The sequence below is a fragment of the Pinus tabuliformis genome, chromosome 4_1 (assembly GCF_031772625.1).
Source record: "Pinus tabuliformis cultivar Carrire ecotype Pingquan chromosome 4_1, CPIR1, whole genome shotgun sequence".
Lineage (NCBI taxonomy): Eukaryota > Viridiplantae > Streptophyta > Pinopsida > Pinales > Pinaceae > Pinus > Pinus tabuliformis.
The window spans coordinates 644,782,647-644,806,733 of NC_142303.1; the positions used below are offsets into that span (position 1 = coordinate 644,782,647).

At 36.5% G+C, this 24,087-nt stretch overlaps 2 protein-coding genes across 2 annotated transcripts; both read right to left on the reverse strand.

Annotated features, from left to right (window-relative positions):
- Window positions 1-12,439: 12,439 nt before the first annotated feature.
- Window positions 12,440-13,066, reverse strand: LOC149177704 (uncharacterized). The gene has a single exon (XM_089421848.1). The coding sequence runs from the start codon at window positions 13,064-13,066 to the stop codon at window positions 12,440-12,442; it is 627 nt and encodes a 208-aa protein (XP_089277974.1).
- Window positions 13,067-20,766: 7,700 nt separating this feature from the next.
- Window positions 20,767-22,725, reverse strand: LOC149177705 (putative disease resistance protein At4g27220). The gene has a single exon (XM_089421849.1). The coding sequence runs from the start codon at window positions 22,723-22,725 to the stop codon at window positions 20,767-20,769; it is 1,959 nt and encodes a 652-aa protein (XP_089277975.1).
- Between the last annotated feature and the right edge of the window lie 1,362 nt (window positions 22,726-24,087).

Here is a 24,087-nt window from a genome sequence, read left to right on the forward strand (position 1 = left end):
CAAAAATTTCATTTTGTATTTCCAAAACCTTAGGCATTGCCTTTGCCAATTTCCTTAGCCATAATAAACCAAATGAACACCCACTAGGATGTTTTTCCCAACATTCAACCTCGAATAAGTGTCCCATCAACCGTCGTTATTATTTTTTCCTTTATTGACTTTTATTACATGGAATTTTCACCAGGGATGTTACAGAACCCTTCCCCTTAGGGGACACCCTCCTCGATGTTCAACCACACCTATACCTCAGAAAACTGTTGAAAAAAAAACATACTGCCCATAAAGCTTTATAACAGAACTCGATGCAATATTGTTGTAGCTATGATACCACTTGTTATAGATAATAGAAATAACCCAAGAATAACAAGATAGAAATATATAGAAATGCTTCTTTATTATCAAACCCTTAAGGTAGGGCAACACCATACATTCACTCCTTAAGGAAGAAGAGCACTCCACAAGCCATATGCTTGTTCATACAATAATCCTTCACTCTCTCTCCATGTGGAGTCTCTAGCCTCTATATAGGCCTCATAGATACAATACCAGGGGTCATTACCATGGTTCCCTCATACCATCAACTAATACCATGGGCCCATTACATTATTATTAACTACTTGTGGTCCCTTACATGATATGGGTTAACCACCTTATTTATTACTATGGCCCATCCCATTATTACATTATTACCTTGGGTACCTCCTTTGGTACCTCATATTATCCCCCCTAGGTATATAACATTCCACCCCCTAAGCATGTTTCGTCCCCGAAACATGGGAAGAACGCAAATAATAAGATATACTCAAAAGAGTAGTCCACTGGTACCATGCACGTGCATCTAGCTATCCAAGAGAAATGTGAACCCTCGATCTCGCTGGTGCCTCGCTCGCTTGAGATGGAAGTTGACCGTGGCAGTGCTTCTGTGTTGATGTGTAGTAGGTGGATCTTCTCTCCTCGCTATCCGTCATGTGACTACTTGGTTTCCATCTTGATGGTTGTCTTGCGGGGTGATGTGGGTGATGATATGTTGAAGTTTTAACCCACGATGGCTTTTTCTTTACTTCACCCTGCTATGGTGCCTGTTGTGGTGTCTTCTTTTTCAATATGACTTCAACCACTGAGCCCTCCTCTGATGTATCATCACCTGTAACCTTTTCTTCTTCAGCCTCTTTTTGTGTTTTATTGTTGATCATCAAAGGCTCATCATCTAATAGGTCAGTCCCTGGAACATCTTTTGCTTCTGCCTCCATGTACTCTACCTGTTTATTGATGGAAATATCCTGTAATGTAATTTTCTTCTTTTTATACCAGAGCTTCAGGAATTTCTTCTGCACATTAATATTGATTGTACCCGTAGATTCCATCCAAGGATATCCCAAAACAACATCCATATTATCCATCTCTAAAGTATAAAAATCACCATGCAACATATACTTATCCATAGAAATCTTCAAATCCTTATACACTTGAACATCCTCATCATTCACCTGTGTGTTTTCAATGTGTTTTGCTGGAACTGGCAATTTTTTTGCCAAATTAACATTGATAAAATTATGCTTGCAACTAGGATTTATAGACACAATGATCTTCTCCTTTTGAATCAATCCATGAACCTGCAATAAGGAGACACCAGTAGAAGATAACCCCTTACGTGGCTCATTCTCCTTTTTTCTAGCATGAGACCATTTGTCTAAAAGGACTTTTTCAAATTCTGCATCTGAGAGTTTGGTCAACTGTTTGTCATCAAGTGAGAGATACCATTTGTAAGCCTCATCTTTGAAACCCAACCACCAATTTTTTTCCCATGTTGACTTTTTTTGTTTTATGTATTCTTTAATAGTAAGACCATTATCTTTTCCTGTAAATGATAGAACCTCCATGAAGAGGGTTTGAGAAAAATTCACTTACTTGGCGAACATTTGTAATTGTCACAGTTTCGTCAATATTGCTCAGAATCTCTATTATAACCTGTTTTTGGAAATGGAACAACCATTCTGCATCTTCCCATGTGATAGAAATCCTGATCCAGGCACTTGGAATTTCCGATCTGCGCTGCAACTCTCCCGCCGTCACCAAAATTTCTGCGAAAAAGAGCTGATTTTAGATCAGCGATATCTCCCTCATCCGGACTCTGATTCGACTGATTTTTTTTTGAAATTAGGTAATTTTTCTCAGAAAATTCAGATCTACAATTAGATTTTGTAGATCTTGCACCAGGACGTCTATCTGCGCCGCAAACTTGCTTCCCTGAAAATTGTCTGCAACCCCACTGATTTTTAAATCAGCGATATCTCCTTCACTCCGATTCAACTGATTTTTTTTTTTTGAATTCGACTATTTTTGCACAAAGAATCTAGATCTGTAATTATATTTTACAGATCTTGCACCAAAATGTACAAATCTGACCTGCAAAGTCGTCGCCCCCGAAACCCTGCAAAAAAAAAAATTCTCCACTTTTGTGCCCAAGAAAGAGCTCTGATACCAATTGTTATAGATCTAACCCAAAAATACTATAGATCTGATATAAAAATATGAAACAATGCAAATAAACCCAGAAATGATATGAAATGCTTCTTTATTATCAAACCCTTAAGGTAGGGCAACACCATACATTCACTCCTTAAGGAAGGAGAGCACTCCACAAGCCATATGCATGTTCATACAATAATCCTTCACTCTCTCTCCATGTGGAGTCTCTAGCCTCTATATAGGCCTCATACATACAATACCATGGGTCATTACCATGATTCCCTCATACCATCAACTAATACCATGGGCCCATTACATTATTATTAACTACTTGTGGTCCCTTACATGATATGGGTTAACCACCTTATTTATTACTATGGCCCATCCCATTATTACATTATTACCTTGGGTACCTCCTTTGGTACCTCATATTATCCCCCCTAGGTATATAACAAATATTTACAATGATCACTCTGTTGAGAAGCAAACCAACATGAAAACATAACAACATGAAAACTATAATGACATGACACCCATACCACGTATTGGAGCTTTATAACATAGCCCATGGCAGTATTTACATCCATATACATAGTTACATATACCAAAAATCATCAAACATGTACCAAAACATTACCAAAACACCATGCCAAAATTGCTTTGCCTCAACCAGCAAACAATGAAGGATACATAGCTTGCATATGATCTACCATCTCCCATGTAGCTTCATCGGGCCCAAAGTGCTTCTATTGCACTTTAACCTACTTGATTGCTCGGTTTCGAAGCATGAGCACATTTTTCTACAATATACAATGAGGCTCTGATTGGAATTCTCCATCTGGTTCCACTTGCAATATAGATCAGTCAACCACATGATCAACATCTTTAACATACTTCTTAAGCAATGACACATGTAAAACATCATGGACTTTTGCTATCGGAGGCAGTACAAGTCGATGGACTACTAACCCAATCCTCTCAATAATACTGAAGGGTCCACAAAACCATGTGCCAGCTTGGAACATGATCCAATCCGTAAGGATTTCTTCTTCGGTTTGATGCGCAAGTACACCTATTCCCCAACTTGAAACTCCTTGAACAACCTGTTCTGATCTACATAACTCTTCTGCCTATCCTGTGATGCTTTTAGATTCTTCTTTATAACCTGCATCTCCTGTTTCATGTCCGCCAACATGTCCTATCCAATCAACACCCTGTTAATTGGATTTCTCTAATTGATGGGGGTATTGCAAATCTGCCCATACAATGCCTCAAACAGACTCATCTTCAAATATTCCTGATACTCATTGTTGTAAGTGAACTCTATGAGTGGAAGATAGTCTTCCCACATTCACTGCTGATGCATCACATACATCCTCAACATGTCCTCCAATATCCTGTTGAACCTCTCATTCTATCCATCTGTTTGCGGATGGTAAGTTGTATTGAAGGCCAAATCTGTGCCCAAACCTATAAACAACTCCTTCCAAAACTTGGAAGTGAACTTTGCATCCCTATCTGACACAATCTTCTTTGGAACTCCATGCAATCTGACCACATTTCTAATGAATACCTATGCTACATCACTAGCTGAGAATGTAGACTTCACTGGAATGAAATGCACAACCTTTGTCAACCTGTCCACAACAACCATGATGAAATCATATTGTCTCACTGTCTTTGGAAAACATGTGATAAAGTTCATGGAAATGACCTTCCATTTCCACTCTGGAATCCTAATCCGCTGTAGCAGTCCACTTGGATGCTTACACTCTGCCTTCACACTCTGACAATCGAAATAACTAACCACAAACTCTACTACATCCTTCTTCAGATTCGACCAATAACAAAATTTCTTCACAGTGGTCAATGTATTTTGGTAGCTTGGGTGACCTGAATATGGTTTCGCATGAAACTCCCTCAAGGTCACCTTCTTGAGCTCACTACTATTTGACACATATATCCTGTCCCTAAATCTAACTAATCCATATAATGTAAGACAATAATCCACATCCTATGCACTTGCACGTGTACCTGTACTACTACTCTGCTACAACCTGTGCACAATCTCCATATACCTGACATCTTGCTGACTTGCCTACAACATCATATCCTGTAAGTCTGTCCCATAGGAGCCCATAGCTACTAAGTGATTTACTTGTACCTGCTTGCTAAGAGCATTTGCCACCCTATTCTCATTTCCTTTGATGTACTTGATCTCAAAGTCAAACTCATTAATTGTGTCCAACCATCTAGATTGCTTGACATTTAGATATGGTTGGTCAAACAAATCACTCAAGCCAATGTGATCACTCATAAGTAAAAACCTCTGGCCAATAAGATAGCGCCTCCACATTTTCAGTGCATGTATGATCTATGTAAACTCAAGATCATGTGTTGGGTAGTTTTGCTCGTGCTCGTTTAGTTTTCGTGACTCATAGCATACCACCTGTCCATCCTGCATAAGGACTCCACCAAGTCCTCTCTTGCAAGATTTTGTGCATATTACAAAATCCTTGTTTGTATCTACAATCTTTAACACTGGTGCATGTGTCAACAACTGCTTAAGTTGCTAAAAAATAGCCTTACACTCTGTCCATTCAAAATTCTTACCTTTCCTCTGCAATGATGTAATAGGGTAAACAATGTGTGAGAAGTTCCCGATGAACCTACGGTAATAACCTGCCAACCCCATGAAGGATCTCACCTTATACACATTTTTAGGGGCCACCCACTCCATGATGGCCCTTATCTTTTCTGAATCTACTGCAATTCCCTCCTTGGAGACAACATGTCCCAAGTAATGTACCTCAGTCTGAAAGAAGCTGCACTTGCTGAGCTTAGCATACAACTAATGCTCTCTCAACAACCTCAATGCTACTGCTAAATTCTCAACATGTTCTTCCTCATTTTTAGAATATACCAATATATCATCAATGAACACAATAACAAACTTGTCCAAATACAAACACAACATACTATTCATCAAGCACATAAATGTAGTTGGAGCATTAGTCAAACCGAATGAAACTACAACAAACTCATAATGCTCATACTTAGTTCAAAAAGTTGTCTTGTAGATGTCTTCCTCTTTGATGCGTGCCTGGCGATATCCTGATCTCAAATCAATCTTTGAGAACACTCCTACTCCCTTCAATTGATCGAACAAGTCATCAATCCTCGTTAACATATACTTGTTCTTGATAGTCACTTTGTTCAACTCCCTACAGTTAATGCATAATTTGATAGTATCATCCTTCTTCTTCACAAACAATACCGATGCGCCCCAAGGTGATACTCTTGGCCTAATGTATCCCTTCTCCAACATTTCCTTCAACTGCAACTTCAACTCTACCAATTCAGGTGTGCTCATCTTGTAAGGTGCTTTTGATGTTGGAGCTACCCCTGACACTAATTCAATAGAAAAGTATACCTCCCTGTGAGGTGAAAAATTTGAAACGTCCTCAGGAAATACATCCTATAACTTTTGTAGAACTGGGTACCCGCTCAAAACATCTGCATCCTCAACTTCCTTACCTTTTTCACTAGAAATGCGCAATGCGAATAACATACACCCTTTTCTACGAATAAATTTTTCCTGCATAGCTATCACCATCCTAACTGATGTGGCTTTCTTCTTTCCCTGCAAGACTCTTGGTTCCCCATTGTCATCCACACACTCAATGGCTTTGTCATAACAATCCACCTTGGTCCTCTGAAGGTACAACCAATCCATGCCCAACAACATATTATATGATCTCAATGGTAATACATTCAAATGTGTTGAGGTAGGAATACCATTCAAATCAAATGCACAAGCTCTTACCCAATGATGAACTCGCTTCTTTGTACCTATAGCCAACTGCACTAACCAAGATTCTGCATGCAATTCCTTACTCAAACCACACTTATCCACAAAATCAGGACTAACATAGCTATAATTAGATCCAGGGTCAATCAAAATAGAACTAACTTGGTTACAAATCTTACCATCCATCTCAATGATAAATGCCTGATGGTCTGCCTGTTTGTTATCCAATGTTGAATAAATATGAGGAACGCTTTGACTAACGTCCCCAACAGTCTGTGCCTCTTGTGCACTATATATTTGAGGCCTACCACCCTCATTCTATGGACAATCTCTTTCAAGGTGCTCCTTACTGCATGTCCAACACTCCAATCGACCAATACCTTTACCTCTATGTTGTTGTTGTGACCCATGTCCCTGTCTAGTTGCATTGAACCTCTTTTGTGGTGCCACATTCTCTTTCTCATTTGCATTCTGAGGCCTTCCTCTTTTCGTCTGCCATTTACCTTTACCTTTGTCTTTCCCTTTCCATCCTTGTTGAGATTCATTCTTACACTTTGACTGTTCATAGCAATGCTTCAATTTCTCAATAACTTCGTCAAATGATCGAGGCTCATCATACTCAATCTGATCTCTAAATGCTAATGGAAAACCACTGAAAAATCGCCGAACTTTAGCCTTCTCATCTGTAAGATATGGTACATACCTTAATAACTCTAGAACTTAGTCGTGTATTCTTCATCTGTCACTGATTCCAAATTTATTTCATATAATTCTTTGACCTTACTGTCGTAGTACCTTTCTGACAAGTATTTCTTCCTGAAAAGTCTCTTGAACTCATGCCAAATCAAGTCCTATGTCCTGATGTATTTGACCCTCTTCACGTCTTCCCACCAAATGTTTGCTTTACCTTTTAGGTCGAAGATAACGATTTTTGCCTTCATGTTATCTGTGTACTCATGCAACTCAAAGAACTTGTTCATCCCAAGTATCCAAGCCTCTGCATCTTCTGATTTCTTCAAGTCTCCATACAAAGTAGGTGGCTTTGCTTTCTTAAATTCATCTGGAAAGCATCCCCTATCACTCCTCCTATAAGGATGATAATGATGACGATCATGATGTATGTCAGAACTAGAACTAGAATAGTACATGTATCCATCACCTCTCATAGTCGGAGTATCCAACAATCTGCCATTTCTAACAATGTCATCTCTATCTGAAATGTGACCACCATGAGACCTATTGCCATATGCCCCATTAGTTCTATCCTCCTGTCCATGGCTGATCGGAAGTGGCCCTTTTCGCTGCAATTCTGAAATTTTTTGAAGGAGTATAGCATTAACCTTTGCATGTTTCTCTTGTCCCTGCATGATTTTGTCATTGTCTGCCTTACAACTCCTTATTTCTTCCTTCAAGCTTCTCAAGGTATATGCCAAATTAGAAGAGTGCCCAACACCATGCTTCTAATTTGATTCATAGGGAGAATCTTTGTAGCCTACCATCTTGCTAGTCATTTTGATCTCTTTCCTGCAAGGCATACTATGCCAGCTAAACCAAATCACAAAAACCAACTTGCCTTAGCAAAATTTGGGGAGGATATCTCATCTGCAAGATCATCAAATCAACGCAATACATGCATAACATAATCATAACAATATATAGACATATAATACATAAACATATAACCATGTAACCATTATTCTAGCTAGAGTCCAGTCATCAATGCATGGCCATATCAATTACACATACCATGAACTCATGCATGACAACAACACCATACTAATGTATACTGACAATATGCAAACATAACAATATGTAACCAATTATACACTCATGACGACACACTTTACAACAACAACATTCTCTTTCACATGGCGACATCACTACAACCACGACTGACACCATGCATATGCAACAAACACATAGACTACAAGAATGATTAACAGGTGCAAACAACATGAATGCATGACCAACACACCGCCCATCCAGTCCGAAGGGTGAACCATGCTCTGATACCACTCGCTAACACCCTCCTCCCACATCTACCTAAGTAACTGACCAATCGGGGTAAACATGTGACGAGAGACTACTATGATTGGATTCAACCTCTTATGTGACCTTAAGGAAGTGGAATAGATGGAAACACAACATACAAACCTTCCACACCAGCTACATGAATCCTAGGAACCATCCCAACCATTTAAGTAGCTAGCCCCTAGGTCCCACTAAGTTTTTTGACCACTTGACCTCTGGATGCTCCCATGCTATGGGCCTGATGACGTCCAAGAGGTTCTGGACACTCTCATGGCAAGGCATGCTGACATCCAGGGACTATTTTGCTTAGTGTTGTACCAACGTCCCTAGGATTTGAGCCACCTTTTCAGGTCCAGAGCCCAGGTCACTGCCCAAAATTGAATGACACCTTAAGAAAAGGAAGATAACAAGGAAAGAATGATGCAAATGCAAATACTTGAACAAGCCCTTAATCAGACCCTTACTAGGCATGATAGGCATTTCGTCAAACATATCACAAATATGTAATCTACAGGTGTAAACAACAAATTTAAGCATAAAGGTCTCATACTTATCTGAGAATTGTTATGAACGATTGTTCCCTTATATCATTCGCTGCATGATCATCTATTAGGTCATAAATACATTGTTCATCCATTTACATGTAAAAACATGATGAGAGCCATACATAGCCACTGTCATAAAACATATACATAACCAACATGATAGCAACAAAAATACCAAGGAAATCATAGCCATATGATCCACATATAAACCAATATAATACCCATGGAAATATAAGGAGAAATAACCTCATATTGATGATGCAAAATCCAAATCGAGGATGGGACTACCACGTTCCACTCGACCATAGAATGGCTGAGCCAAATCTCTTTTCAACCATTCACCCTCGTGCCATATTCCAAGCTTGAATGTGGGACTCAAACCGAAAGAACCAACTAGGGCATCCCGAGGCTAAACCACCTCACCCTCATCAACAGAAGCCAGACTTCACCGTAATCCATCCCGGATCACTAGGCCAACACAATAAACCAAATGAAGCATTAGAGTTTGATTTAACCATCAAACATGAAATCAAGCATATCTTTATCAATAAGCCCACATTCGAGAAGTATACTGAGGTAGATGAGGTATGTAGAGAGTTAATAAATCTTTCTATACCCATTGATGAAAGATGGGATGAATTATGTGATACCATTGAGTAAAAAGGTTTTATTTCCAACAGACAGACAGTGGGACAAAATTTTGTGGTCCAAGTCATCAACAACTTCCTCGAAGATAGTGTCAACATCTCAATAGTTTAAGCAGTTCTATATTTTTGTACTATTTTTGTAAATTAGTTTAGATGTTTCTAGAGTCTTATATTTTTGTATAAATAAACAGTAACTCGATGTATTAAGGGTTGAACCCTTGCATGAGTTTTTCTAAAGAAAAATTGTATCAGATTGAATTCACTTCACATTAATGAAAGGATTCTGGATTTACTTCAAACAACTTGTCTCTTTGTGAGTTTGTCTTAATGTTTTCACTTCATCTTTGTTATTCTACATGTATTTAAGTTTTATGAAGATAATTGGGTAAGAGAAAACTGAATATCAATCTATCTATCTTAAACCCCCATGAAGTTATAATCTATTTAGGGAATAGTTTATTTCACTGCCTGTCTTTATAAACTCCTCTACATTTATAAATTTTCAACCATCTTCATAAACTTAAATACATTTTGTTGGGTTGTGAACATTGTTTACTTGCATGCTTCCATATGCTTAACTAAAATTCAGTCCGGATATTTAGGAAATCATAGTTTCTTTCAGTTCTGCCTTTCCACACACTATAAATCAAATTATTGTTCAGAGGTAAAGAATCAACCCTTTCATAGTATGCAATACTAATAAGGTTTAAGCACTTGCCTTAATCTCATCATCACATTGGTCATCCAAAAAACTTTTAAAACAAACAAAATATTTTAGATGCTCTGGCATAATTAATTAACCTAGAATTATCTTAGAGGACAACATAAGGCTTCCCTCAGAACAGAGTCAAAAGCTTTCCGAAAATCTACGAAATAACAATAGAATTTCAAAGAGCGATGCCATGCCTCCTCAATCACGACACAGAGGGTGAAGATGTTGTCAATGGTCTGATGAGCTGGTCGAAAACCTGCCTATCCCCTAGCTCTGAATTGTCGTTGCTCAAGGTCACTGGAGAGATTCCTACGTAGAATAGTAGCATACAACTTCAAGAATGTATGTCCCACCATGATCGTTTTGTAGTTATTGGGATTTGAGCTGGAGCCTGATTTGTGGATCGGATGGATGATGTGGTGTGACTATGCTGGCAGAAAACCTTCACAGACTACATAAGTTTTCTAGCATACATATAGGCTCGACAAGTGTTTAGAATGTTAGTCAACCACTTGAACAATGCAAGCTATTAAGATTATTCTAATAATGGATAAATTAGAGAAGAAATGGAATCGAGCTACGTTGTGAGCTCTAGACCACAACGTTCACCTAACTAGCCTTATCATTGAAAGCTTCATGTATTGAATTGAAGCAGACATATCATGCTACATGACAAAACAAACCTTTCAATTTCAGAAACCAAATAGATCTATGATCATCACAAATTTTAAAATGAAAATACATATGTTAAAGAAACAACAAATTTGGCAATGAGTTCACCTATACATATCTATATATCTAGATATTGAGAAGAGACGTCCTAAATACTTAAAATCTGGGGTTAACAATATCATTATATGTTAGCTGTGTCTTCTCAGCAAATGCCCTAGAGGGCTAGAGATTCTGTTGGATTCCTCTCTTGGGCTTGAGCCTGTAAAGGTTGACAAAACACCATCTTGGGCTTGAGCCCACAAAGTTGACAAAACACCATGTTAAGATGGTGTTTCTTAATCAATTTATATAGAGTTATTGTATACCATCAAGGGTGGAAGCTCTTGTCAAATTTAAAAATAAATGTCGTCCCTGCTTCACATCAAATCTCACCATGATTCCAGTCATCACATGAAATACCAAAGAAACCATGGTGGACATCTTAGCATGTGGAGGTGAGCCACCAGCACTGAAAATGAAAATTTGCCCAACATCTTCTTCTTGTTCCTTAAATTCAAGATCTCCATGTGTCCCGGGCATTGAGCGACCTCTTGCTTGATTCCCTGTTTCAATTTCCACGGAAGTTCGAGTTGCAGTGGTAAATTTAAGGTTGTTTTTGCAGTATCTAACTAACGAAGAAGAATGAGAGAGTCGACATGGATGTGACAAGCACCGATCAAGCTCTGCTTGATCCCCTGTTTCAATAGGGATTTTTTTTTTTGAAAAGGAAATAGTTTTAGCATTCTAAAAATCTATGGAACACCTAATATTCTAAAACTTGATAGCTATAACTTGGATTTAAAAAAAAAATCATCAAAATCCAACAGGAAAAACCATTTTTCCCGAGTACTAGCCATGGAAATTTAAGTTGCAAAAACGGTTTTAAGAAAAATTGGCTTTGCAAAGTGCAACATATGAAAAGGATTTAGAGAGTAAAATGGAGATTTGAAATGACGCAGAGGGAACTTAGTCAACGTCATTGCTCAAACGAACATGGAAACGGACACCGTTTGGAGCAACAGTTTGACGAAAATATGAATGATGGAAATCGGTGAATATGCCGGAAAGGGACCAACATAAAAGGTGCATGTCGTTGGTCCTTTAGCCTAAGCTTAATGGAATTGATGCGGGTGGAGCAAAGAGGTCGACCATACGATTGGACGGTCCAGACAGGTATGATGGGAGTCTAGAGTCGGGACTCTCTAAGAAATATGGAAATATTATAACTTCGTGGAAGGATTAAAACTTCTAGTAATTTCGAGGTAAACAACATCCTATTGCGGAGTGAAGAAAAAGAATAGCTTATAGATCAGATTGCCCTTTTATCTGGCTTTTATATTTTATTTTTTTCTTTTATTATGAAATTTCATAATAAGTTGTGGAGTTTCACACTAAACTCTTCAACTTATCCACAAAATCCCTGGCTAAATAAATGATCCAAAAAACCACTACCAAAATATCTACCAATTTCCTTGCCGTCTTTGAAGACGTGGCATTCTAAAATGATTGGAAGTCAAAATGTATCAACCAACCAATGTGGTGTTTGGTGGGCAACTTCTACGAAACGGTTATGAAACTTCCTTGGGCATTGCCTATATAAATGACCATATTCATGGCAGTTGCGGCATCTGAAGGGGATGTGTTCGTAATCGATTGGCTGCTTCCAAACATCATCATGATAGTCCAGCTCAATGTTTTCCGGGAGGGGTTCTTCCAGATTCATGTATACACAGATCCTCGCATAAGCATTATATTTACCTCGTTTCGTAGCCTCTGCAATTTTAACAAAGCTCCCAATTGAGTTGCCTATTCCTTCCAGAATTTCCGAGTCCCAGAATTCATCAGGAAGCCCAAACAGGCGAACCCAGACTGGTGCATCAAGCAGTTTTTCCTTTTCTGGGCTATATCTCTCTTCCCAATATTTCATGAACAGGCCTGCATTGTTCAAGAAATATGGCCCTTCCTCAAAGATCTTGTTCTTGTCTTCCAGATTCGTAAAGATCGCTGTGAAAAAACCTTGAGCTCCCAATCTGAGATCCACATGTCCTCTAGGTCTCCACCTTTGGTCGATCCATCTATATAGCTCCTTCTCTGAAGGCCAGTATCCTATGAACTTACATATTAGGGCATGGTCCTTCATGTAACAGTTATATTCCTCCAATTTGTCGCATGGAATGACATACCTTGGTTGTTTTTGTGCCCTAGGTAGACATTTTCCTCTCATCCTTTTCTGCCACAGGTTTCCCATTACTGGGGCATGACTTTCCCTCTCGTTCTGCTGAACACCACCTGCGCTGGTCTCGCCTATTACCACATTTTTGAAGGAGGGGATCTCTCCCCCCCCCCTTTGGTTCTCCCATTTCGCTTAGGGCGTGTTTTTAGGGTTTAACCCCAGCTTTGCCACTGAGAACTCAGAAGACTGAGACACGTTTGCAGCGGGGATTCGCTGCCCAAGCTAATCGATTTCCGCCTTACACAGTCTGCTCCCTGCTATTGCCCCTTGTCAGCGTTGTCTGTCTGCACAGGCCCTAGCGCGCATCCCTGTTCCAACCGTTCCCCGCTCCTAACTATAAAAGAATGGCATTATTTGTTGTCTATTTGGACCATTGTATTTTATCTAACTCAATCATTTCCATAGCCTCAACTAGGTGACCATCATTCTCTCTCCATAGTGAATCAATGTCTTCAAATGCATTTCATAAATTTGGTTTAATAAATGTTGGTGGAAAACCAATATATTTCACTTTGTAGAAATGAATGTACATTGGTTGGGATAAAATTGTATTGCTCTTACCATGTGATGATGTCATCTAAATCTTGAATCTTTCTAGTCACTTACGAAATTCTCCATTCTAATTGTTATTTGACCATGATGATATTGGCATCATAATCCTTGTTCGTGAGAATACCATTTAAGAAGTCAATGATAAGTGACACAATTTGTTCCTCACAATTGTTAAATTAAAGGACAAATTCATTCACATTATGTTTGAAAACTTTATACTAAGAGTGTTGATTCATGAAATTTTTTATCCTCTCCTTTTGTTGTTTTAATTTGTGTCATCTCAAAAAAATGTTTCTCTAATAACCTATGTTATTGCTATCTTAGCAGTGACATTGCCATTAGGTTTGCTTGCTTGACATTAAGCACAACTAAGTTTGTAGTTTCAATTGCAAATTTTATGCCTCCATTCCATTTTTGCTATAGAAGGCAAAGATCCCTAAAAAAATAGATGAATCCTCATCATGAAAGCTAGGAGGTAGCTCATTAATCATCTATTCATCCAAGGTGTCATCTCCATGTTGTTGGTAACTTCACCAATGATGCCTAAGCCTCATGTTAATACATTAATACTTTACATGTGAAACATGTGGGTACTTTTGTTTAAGGTCGATGTATATTGGCCTTGAATGATACTATATTGAGCCTACATGATGGTCATAGTACCCTTAGGATCTACCAAAATCTCATTGTTGCTCATATTAATCATCACTTGGTCATGTGTTCTCCACAATTATAGGATAATCTATCTTCTTTCAAAATATATCATCTTTTAAAAATTTGAGCAATAAGCTTGTAATAATATATCTATCGAAAGAAGTAAACCTACATAGTAAAATATTTTAGCACAATACAAGATCTGTTGTGATGAATTATTCTAGTGAAATATCCATGGCAATGTACAAGACATTTGTGATTGTGTATTTCCTATCTTAAGTGATACCCAATAATGTGGACGATTAATGTGAGGACTTTCCAAAATAAGGTGCCTTCAACATGCTTTTCACAGTCTATAAGAAAGGTAAACATTATGCACCCCACAACAAAGAAATTAATGTTGTATAAACTAGGATATATATGTTCTAGAATTACTTCAAATCAAATAGTATATATCTTAGCACTTACAACACTAGTTGCTTTGTTGAAAGGGTGTTTATTGATAGCTTAAGTGAAATTCAATTAATATATTTTCTCTAGAGAATCTACTACCACAATCTTCTTTTGAAATTGATTTTGATTCTTCCCTTACTAGTGGGTGAATAAGAAGTAATGAAGATTTTTTAAACCCAATGGCCATATGAATTTCGAGTTGAGAGCCTTTCTTACTAAGCCATACACTGCCAACCAATGTCTTGTTCCCTCGATAAATTTTTTTGAAGTGTAACTTTCTCAACTTGTGGATCATTACTATACATGTATACATAAAAACAAAATTTAGTATGCTAGAAATCACTAGAGAACATTTAGAACCAATCTACCACCTATTCGTATGCATATAAATCCATAAATGTTTGTTCCTCTCAGGCTGATTTAGATCCGGGCAAGGGAATCCACAAAGGAAAAATAATATCCACTATGTAAACTCTTTCTTCCTAGAATTTCGGAAATTTTGGATATAAATAATTAGGGAGGACCAATTAAAATTAGAGTTGGTCAAATAGGGGCTGTATTGAAATTTACAATGAGTAAAGAGTAAGATACATTCTTTAATTAACGTGTAGATAAATAATTCAACTCCAGTTATGTATCCATGATTATAACTAAGAAATTATTAAAAAATATTTGTGTTGGATGATGCAACTCACTCCCAACACTTAGATGGAAGCTAAAATTGCCTCTTAAAATAATTTAGACACCTACACACCTACATCATTAAATGTTCTTTCTAATAGTAAGTTTTAAGCTAAAATTGTAGTGAGCAAATCTTGAGTGTCTACCATTAAGGAGTCTAACCAAGACTTTACTACAATCAACTATACGAGGGAGCCATCATCACAACATACCATCCCACCATCATAATGCAAACTATGTTGATTGGAAAGATGTGGAAATTAACCCCAACATAATTTCACATGACATAAAGCTCAAAACATATAGATGATATATGATACGTTGTTTTTTTCACCGGTATCTGCGTCAGCCATGTCTCATCTCTCTGCATCTGTTTTTCTCCTTCGTGTCATGCCTTTGCTTTCTTCTTTTGTGTTTATTGCAGGAATTACATACACTGACGATGGTGAGCTCTATCGATATTGGTCAATGAGCACCTAATAAGTACATTTATTTATGAAAAATTTTAACAGTGTTAATGTTGATGTAAGTGGGAAATTATGCATTTCAATGTGTTCAATGGACACACTATTGTCAATACAAAAGCAATTGGGAAATACACTGTCCACATGGAAAGGCCTAGATTTGTGTGGTTTAAAATGGGATCTTGTTTCTTGCATCGGTAACCAAATAAATTATTTTTGTGTTTCTTGGTTTCAAATCATGACAACATTTCATCTTCTAAATGAATATCCATGCCGTTTATGGAAATTGTTTGAGCTCTATAAAAAACATTGGGAGTTTCTTCTGATTGAATCTTTCCACGGATAAAATTTAAGATCATTCTTATTAGAAATGTAAAATAAGAAGAAGTAAGAAATCAATTTTATATTATTTAAAAAAAATGTTGATTAAGTTTTGTATTGCTTCAAAATAGATTTCATACAAAATTAAAGATAATTGTTTAACCTTAGCACTGTTGAGATTTGTCACAAGGGAAACCAAAATTGTTGACAGTGATCTACTTAGTAAAAACTATCGTAAAATAAACTAACTTGCGAATCTCTGCCATACTCTAGGCTAGATATACAAAAACACTAGTTTAAAAAAAAAAAAAAATCTAATATTTTTATATAAATAATGAATATTATTTAAAATAAACTAAACTTCATTTAAATAATTATAAAATAAAAATAATAATTATACAGAAGCATAAACTATATATTTTAGAAGGTAATTGAAACCATTTATTAAAAATATTGCATAGAAAATAATGTTCATATATTTGAGATTTATCTAAAAAATAGTTATATATTTTTCGCTTTTCAATTTAATTTTAAAAATGTCATATCCACAATTGTTATTAATTATTGTTATTTTAATATGTATTTTTTTTATTACACACATATATATTACTTCTTTCTTTCTTTCCTTTTTTTTTTTTAATCTGGTAATGTGAGATGTATCATAAGACAAGTATTTTAATGTTTACTATTGATTGATGTGTGTTTTTTTATATAACTATACTAATCTATATATTATGCAATTTAAATCTTATTCTTCATTCATTATCAATATAATTTATTTTTATTAATTATCTTTAATATATTTTTCTTAATTTAATAATATTTTTTTAATATATATTCTTATATATCGTGGCTAGGCTAAGAACAAAGGAAAAGAAGTTATACTATTGTTATCCATCTTGACAATTTACCTCTAATGAATTTGGCACGTTTTGAAATAATTTTGTGAACCTAGATTTTAACAATATGATTAGTGTAATTCTTACCAAAAATAATATGGAATAAATTATATATCAAAATCATTGTAAATAAAAAATATAAATTATTATAACATTAAGTAGTAATTCAAATAGTTTAGTGAAAGTGAAAAAGAGATACGCAATGCAAATTCCAAATTCTATAAACTGCTCATGAAAGATATAAACTTCATCAAATATAGCTATATGCTTTATTCAATTTCCTTTCCTTTTTTAATTCTAATTTATATCCTTTCTTTTTTATATTTGTCCAAACAATTATTAAAGATTGCATCGGCAGAAGAGAAGAATAAGAACAACAGAATTCCCAAAAAAAAAAAAAAAAAAACATCATCATCTATGTTAGGTTAATCACCTATGTTCTCTTTGCACTATGTAAAACAATTGAACGATTTTAATGTTGTGCATTTTTATAATTATCTCATTTTTCCTTGCATTAAAAATGTCTAAGGGGAGACATTGTTAGTGGTTAATATGAAGAGTTAGAGGTTTTATTGCAAATACCAATTCTAAGATCTAGAGATTTGGAGAAACTAAAAGTTCTCGTAATTTTAAGCATTATCTCTTACAGGTAAGCATTTCAAAAGCTCTTTTTATATGATATGTAATGTAAAAGAGATATGCACAGATAAATGTGTTCAATTTAGGTTAAGTAAAATTAGTTTTGTTGGTCTAGATCAAAACATTGGCATTTGTGTGTAATTTTATTTATGTTTTTTTAGTATTGCATTACAATTAAGAATCTTAAAAGTTTTTGAATTTACAGTAAGTAGTAGTTGTAGAAAGTTCAAAAGTAAAATTAGCAATTCAAAATGCATATTTTTTATTATTACTAAAAATTATTCTTTATATAAAGTTAGTCATGTTTGGGCGAGCAGGGGAGGAGCAAGTAACGGGAGGGAAAGCAGCTAATGGGAGGGCGAGCAGGGGAGAAGCGGCGAGTAGCGTGGAGTGAACCCTCGCGGCAAGCAGTGGCAAGCAGGTAACGACAGAGAAAACGGTCTGAGAATAGTCAGGTGCGAGGAGACGGGGCGGGCGAAGTCTCTGAGAGGTGGAGATCCTGCGAAAGGTTGTAGCATATGCCGCGTTCTCAGGCCTTGCCTCCAGTGGATAAGCACGACAGAGTCGCAGGCAGGCGCCACCATTTTTTGAGCAAAGTTCTATTGCCGTGCGGGGCTGGTGAATCTTATTAGCAACGGCCTATAGCATTTGAGACCCGGGAAGGGAGCTGCGAGCAGCGGCGAGCAGGGGAGATGGGTGATTGATGCACGGCAAGCAGCGGCGAGCAGTGTGGAGTGAACCCTCGCGGCAAGCAGGGGACGAGCGGCGAGCAGTCTGGAGAGAACCCTCGCGGCGAGTCAGCGGCAAGCAGCGGTGATCAGGGGAGGAGTGTAGAAGCATAAGGGGTGGAGCAGGAGCACGAGCAGGAGGGCGAGCAGGGGTTTGAGCGTAGGAGGGCGTACAACAGCAGCAAGTAGGGGAGGAGCGATTGCAGGAGCGGCGAGCAGGGGAGGAGCGTAGTTAGTTTTGTTCTGGCTTCATCTTCTGGTCTTTTAGTCTTCTCTTAGCGGGGACGAGGTGGCTCCCCTTGCCGCCTCTGCTCCGGTGGGTCTTTTCCTTCTCGGCTGCAGTTAGTTTTTTTTTGGCCACGACATTTCCTTTGGAGCGTTGAGGGAACAGCAGTGCTTCTGCCCTGTTTCGTGCCGCTTCTATGGAGGTCTCCATTGGTCTTTTCTGTAGGCAGATGCAGATGTTTGTGGCAGCGTTCTTCCTCTGTTTCTCGTCCGATTCGGGTGGAGAGTTTTGAGGGGGTGGGGAAGGAGTGGTTTCTCTTGCTGCTCTCTTCCTCATTTCGTGCCTCTCCTTCCATATTGGGCAGACAGATCTTGTTGCTCTTTCTTCGGATGCTTGTCTGCTTGGTTTTCTGGTGCCTCTTCTGCACCTTATAGATGGGTTGCCTTGTCTGGGGGCAATATTAGCCCTTCGGGGCTTTATTTGAGATCTGTTTTAACAGATTTGTGCAGATCTTCATGTGGCTCGGTCCACGTTTTTGCATTTGCTCTATGTAATCTTCTTATATGACTGTTTTTGCATATGCTTCTTGCATTTGCTCTATGTAATCTTCTTATATGAATATATTACGCTTTTTTCTTCTGAAAAAAGTTAGTCCTGTTCAACCTCGCTTTAAAACATGTTCTTTTCTTTTTGGTTCACCTCCAACTCTATATGTAGCAAAGGCCTAGGCCTGATTGAATAATTGACATCATTAAATTCAATGCTCTGCATAATGCACATAGGGAAATCCTCTTTGTATGATCGTGAATACAAATGAACGTTGTCACCCATAGCAACCCAAGACAAGTATCCTTGCATAATAGTGATAAAATAATATAATAAACTATTTAGGAGCTCAAAAGAAAAATCAGAAGTAAAACTGAAATTAACAGCTTGATAGGAAAGAAAGCAAGCTACCAGCTCTCTTATAAATCTCAAGCACAGGAATAATGTAGAAAATAAAAGAAATACTCTTATTCGGAGAGAATCTTATTAGAGAAACCACACAACACCAAAATATGCTTTTCCACTCCAGCAATGGGAAAACCAATGCCTTAAAGTCCACCATGATTATCACTTGTAATTTTGCAAAACCACATGTTAAGATGTTAAAAAAAGTTGTGCCTCACAAACTAGTGGCAAAACTAAATCAACGCCTGAAAACGTATGTGATCCATCAGTCGTAATGGAGATAATAGTAACTCTTTTTATGTTTATAGATTTTGATCGCCGATCACAATTGACTTTCATCATTAACAACTGCAATGAAAAAAAAAACAACCATAAAAACCTCTTTGCTGCATATATGAGCAGTACAGAGTATTTTATGGTAACTATTTATGTCAACAACAACTATGGCTAAAAATAAAAAAGAAAATACAAATCGAAAACAATGAACGTATCGAGATCTCACCTACTCTGAACCTATCTTATATTAACATAAGCGCAAGGTTCTTGAGAAAAAAAGGAATTGTATCATCATATGTAATTCTTGAGAAAAAAAGGAATTGTATCATCATATGTAATCACAGCAAAAAAATATTGCTACTATTTCATTACCATTACCTTGAAAGCTGAATTGCTAAATAAATTATACACTTTCAGTTGTGTATAATAATAAAACTATATTAATAATTGTATAGAGTTCAAGGAAGTTTTATTTACGATATATTTTAACTAAAATTTGACTGGAGTTAACATTGCCAGTCCATGATCTCATGTACTTATATAAGTTAACAATGGAGAGATGCCCAAAAACACTGGTCCTTTTGATTTTGAAACATTTGTTATATACTATACTAGTTTCAAATAGTAATAAAGTGAATCATATTTTGCCATTAAGAATATTTCTCACTCCAGGCACTTACAACAGTTGATAAAGATCATAAACAGCTTTCAAAGGAGAATGGACTCAGAAACAACTGTGTCTACAAGTAGAGTCACCATGAGCTTATAATACAACATTATACTGAGATGCTTGGAGACTCTTGAGATTTTTAAGCTCTCTTATATGACGAGGCAGTGATCGCAGTTTGGAACATCCTGAAAGATCTAGAAACTGAAGTCGATAAAGATTTGTTATACCTTCTGGCACATCTTCAATTTCTGTGTAACTTAAATCTAAAAACTCCAGCTGTGTGAGTTGCCACAATGATGTTGGTAATGTTTTTATCTTTGTCCTAGATAAATCCAACACCTTGAGGCAGGGAAGGCTGCTCAGAAATGCTTCTGGAATATTTTCTAATCCTTTATTTCCTCTCAAGATTAGACTTACCAGTTTTGTGCATTTCAATCCTTGTGGTGGGAGATGTGTAATATTATTCTCATACAGTGACATTCTTTTGCAATCCTCCCTAATTTCCAGGGGAAACTGTTCATGTATTTGACCTGCCCTAAACAAGCAATTTTCTTCCTTCTCCCCAATGAAGATCGCCATGTCACGGAGGACATCGTGAGTTTTTAAGAAAACAATTCCCTGTGGAAAGTGCGCTACCTCAAATAAGCAACGATCTACAAGCAAGTTTATATAACTCTTAGCTGTCTCCATCAAATTTGCTGGGTTTTTGCTTTCAACAATCCCTTCTGCAATCCACATTCCAACCAACTTGTCCACTTCAATTTCTTTGTCTTCGGGAAACATGGCACAATACAGAAAGCAATTCTTGAAGTTAGCATTGGGCAAACGATCATAGCTCCATCTCAATATCTGATACAACTCGTATTCAACCCGAGGATGAGTACTTGGAAAATTCAAATCCACTGTTTTCATCTGGCTTAAAGCAAGATTCCACTGATCTACACCCATGATGCCAATCATTGTTGAGGCAATTACATTTATTGCTAAGGGCAAACCTTTACATTCATTGCCAACTTCTATGGCAATGTGCTCTAAATCATCAGGAACATGGCCTTCTTTGAAAGCTATATTGCGAAACAGCTCCCATGCTTCTTCTGGGGCTAGGGGTTGTAATTGAAAGGATTTTCCTGTGTTCATTTGTCGAACCAGATCTCCATTGCGGGTAGAGAATACAACTTTGCTTCCTCTGTCATTGCCAAATTCTACTCCTAATTGTTTCAGATTGAGGGGATTCCACATGTCATCTAAAATTAAGAGAAATTTCTTGATTTTGAGATGTGCAGACAATTTCATCTTCCTCAGATCAGAATTAGAATGGAAAACAGTGAGGTCTAAATTGATTGTCTGAGCAATACAACTCTGCAAATCTATGATAGAAAACTGAGAAACAGTGACCCAAATCACTACATCAAAAAAGCCACTAACCTTGTAATAGTTATAAACCTTTTTGAGCAATGTGGTCTTTCCAACACCGCCCATGCCCCACACACCAATTAGATCTACCTGAGGAGCTTCGGTGAGCCAACTCTTTAGCTGTATCTCCGCAGACTTAATCCCCAAACCCACAAAGCCGTGATCTGGTGCATCTTGAAGTAATATCTCTGTCTGATGCGGTGCGGACGTAACAATCCCTCGAGCATTGTAAAACACAGACAAGTCGGTTTGAAGCTCTGTAAAGAGCTTCTCAAAATTTGACTTCCATTCTCTGATTTGCCTCGAGAGGTTGGGCTTGCAGAGGAGGCAATCGAGGAGGCATTGCTTCGGCCTTAGCGAGCGATCGATCAAATCTCGGGCCTTCCCAACTTCATTTTCCATCCTTCGCAAACAATTGTTCACGGTCGCTGGAGGCGTCCTTTGTTGATCTCCGAATTGATTGTCAATATCGAGTAAGAGGCTCTTCATTCGATTTAACTGAGTTTCCAGAATCTTTCTGTTTTCATCCAACTGAATCGCATCATCTATTTGTCGGAGGAGTGGATTAATAATCACGCTGGTTATTGTGTCGGCAATGGCGTTGCTTGCACTGCCTGTGGCAAGATTCAAAGCGGCCATGGCTACTCCAGATCACAATATCAAGATAAAAGAGGCAGAGGGAGGATAGTATCAGTTAACACGCAGAAGAAAGTATGATCATTGTCATAGTGACTCCATCCATAACATCACACTAAGAAAAAGAAACTTCACATCATTGATTTTTCCATTGTTCCGGGTCAAATTTCTCATTCACACACAATATAAAAAACAATTTACTTGCATATCGAAATTTCATCCGCTTGATCCTTTTGTCAATATTCTTATCATTTCTCTTTTTTGCCCTCTAAGAGTTTTCATTGGCATACATTATTAAACAATTCACATCTATAGTCATGGTCATACCATGTGGTTTTGCTGGTTTACGCTATAAAATTATCCACTATACAATATATATTTAGTTTCTATCTATTGGCAATAGTGTATTTAGTTTCTATATTTATTGGTGATGATAAGATAATAATATATATTAATATAAATATATATCAGTACATTTATATAAACTGAATGGTGGAGAAATAATAATAAATATTAATTTATGATAAATATTAAAACACACTATATATGTCAAATTAATAAAATTAAAAAAACCATCAGAACTAAATTATAGCTTTGTTTTATTATTATTATTAATAAAATTAATATAAAAGTTAACAATATAAATATTTAAAAAAACAAAACAGGGTTTTTAATCATAGATTATGGGTATTCTTAATCTATAAATAAGCTTTGTTACAATATCATGACCCAATACATAACTTATTAATGTCATATGCAAAAAAAAAATACTCATTTCATTTGACACTTGTTTATATGACAATTTTTTAACTAATGAACTTAATTAAAAATGAAAAGAAAAACATTACTACTTTGGAAAAAAATTTCAATCTTTGTTTTGTGTATACTACCAATAATATTCTAGAATATTGTATAGAAGTTAAATCCCTACCATCAATCTAATAATTATAATTATTGATAATTAAATTAAAATTCTAAAAACTCTATTCCAAATTAAACATGCATGCCATCATAAAAATAATAATAATTTTCATAAAGTTGTAGTTATAATAATATAAATAAAGCAAGCACAAATATATCAATTAAATGAATGACAAAATATTGATAAAAATCATAACACACTTTATAATATGTTGCAAACAAAAAAATCAAACTATAAAATTTAACTAAATAACTAACTATAATATTTATTATTAGTAGCATTAATAAAAATAAATAATATATGACTTAAAAATATATATTTAAAAAAAAAGTATGTGAACAAATTCTTAACCAAAAATATTAATCTCCACTTTACCATAATGAATATTAACTTGTAAACATGCTGATATTTTAAAATGACAAGATTTATTATATATATATATA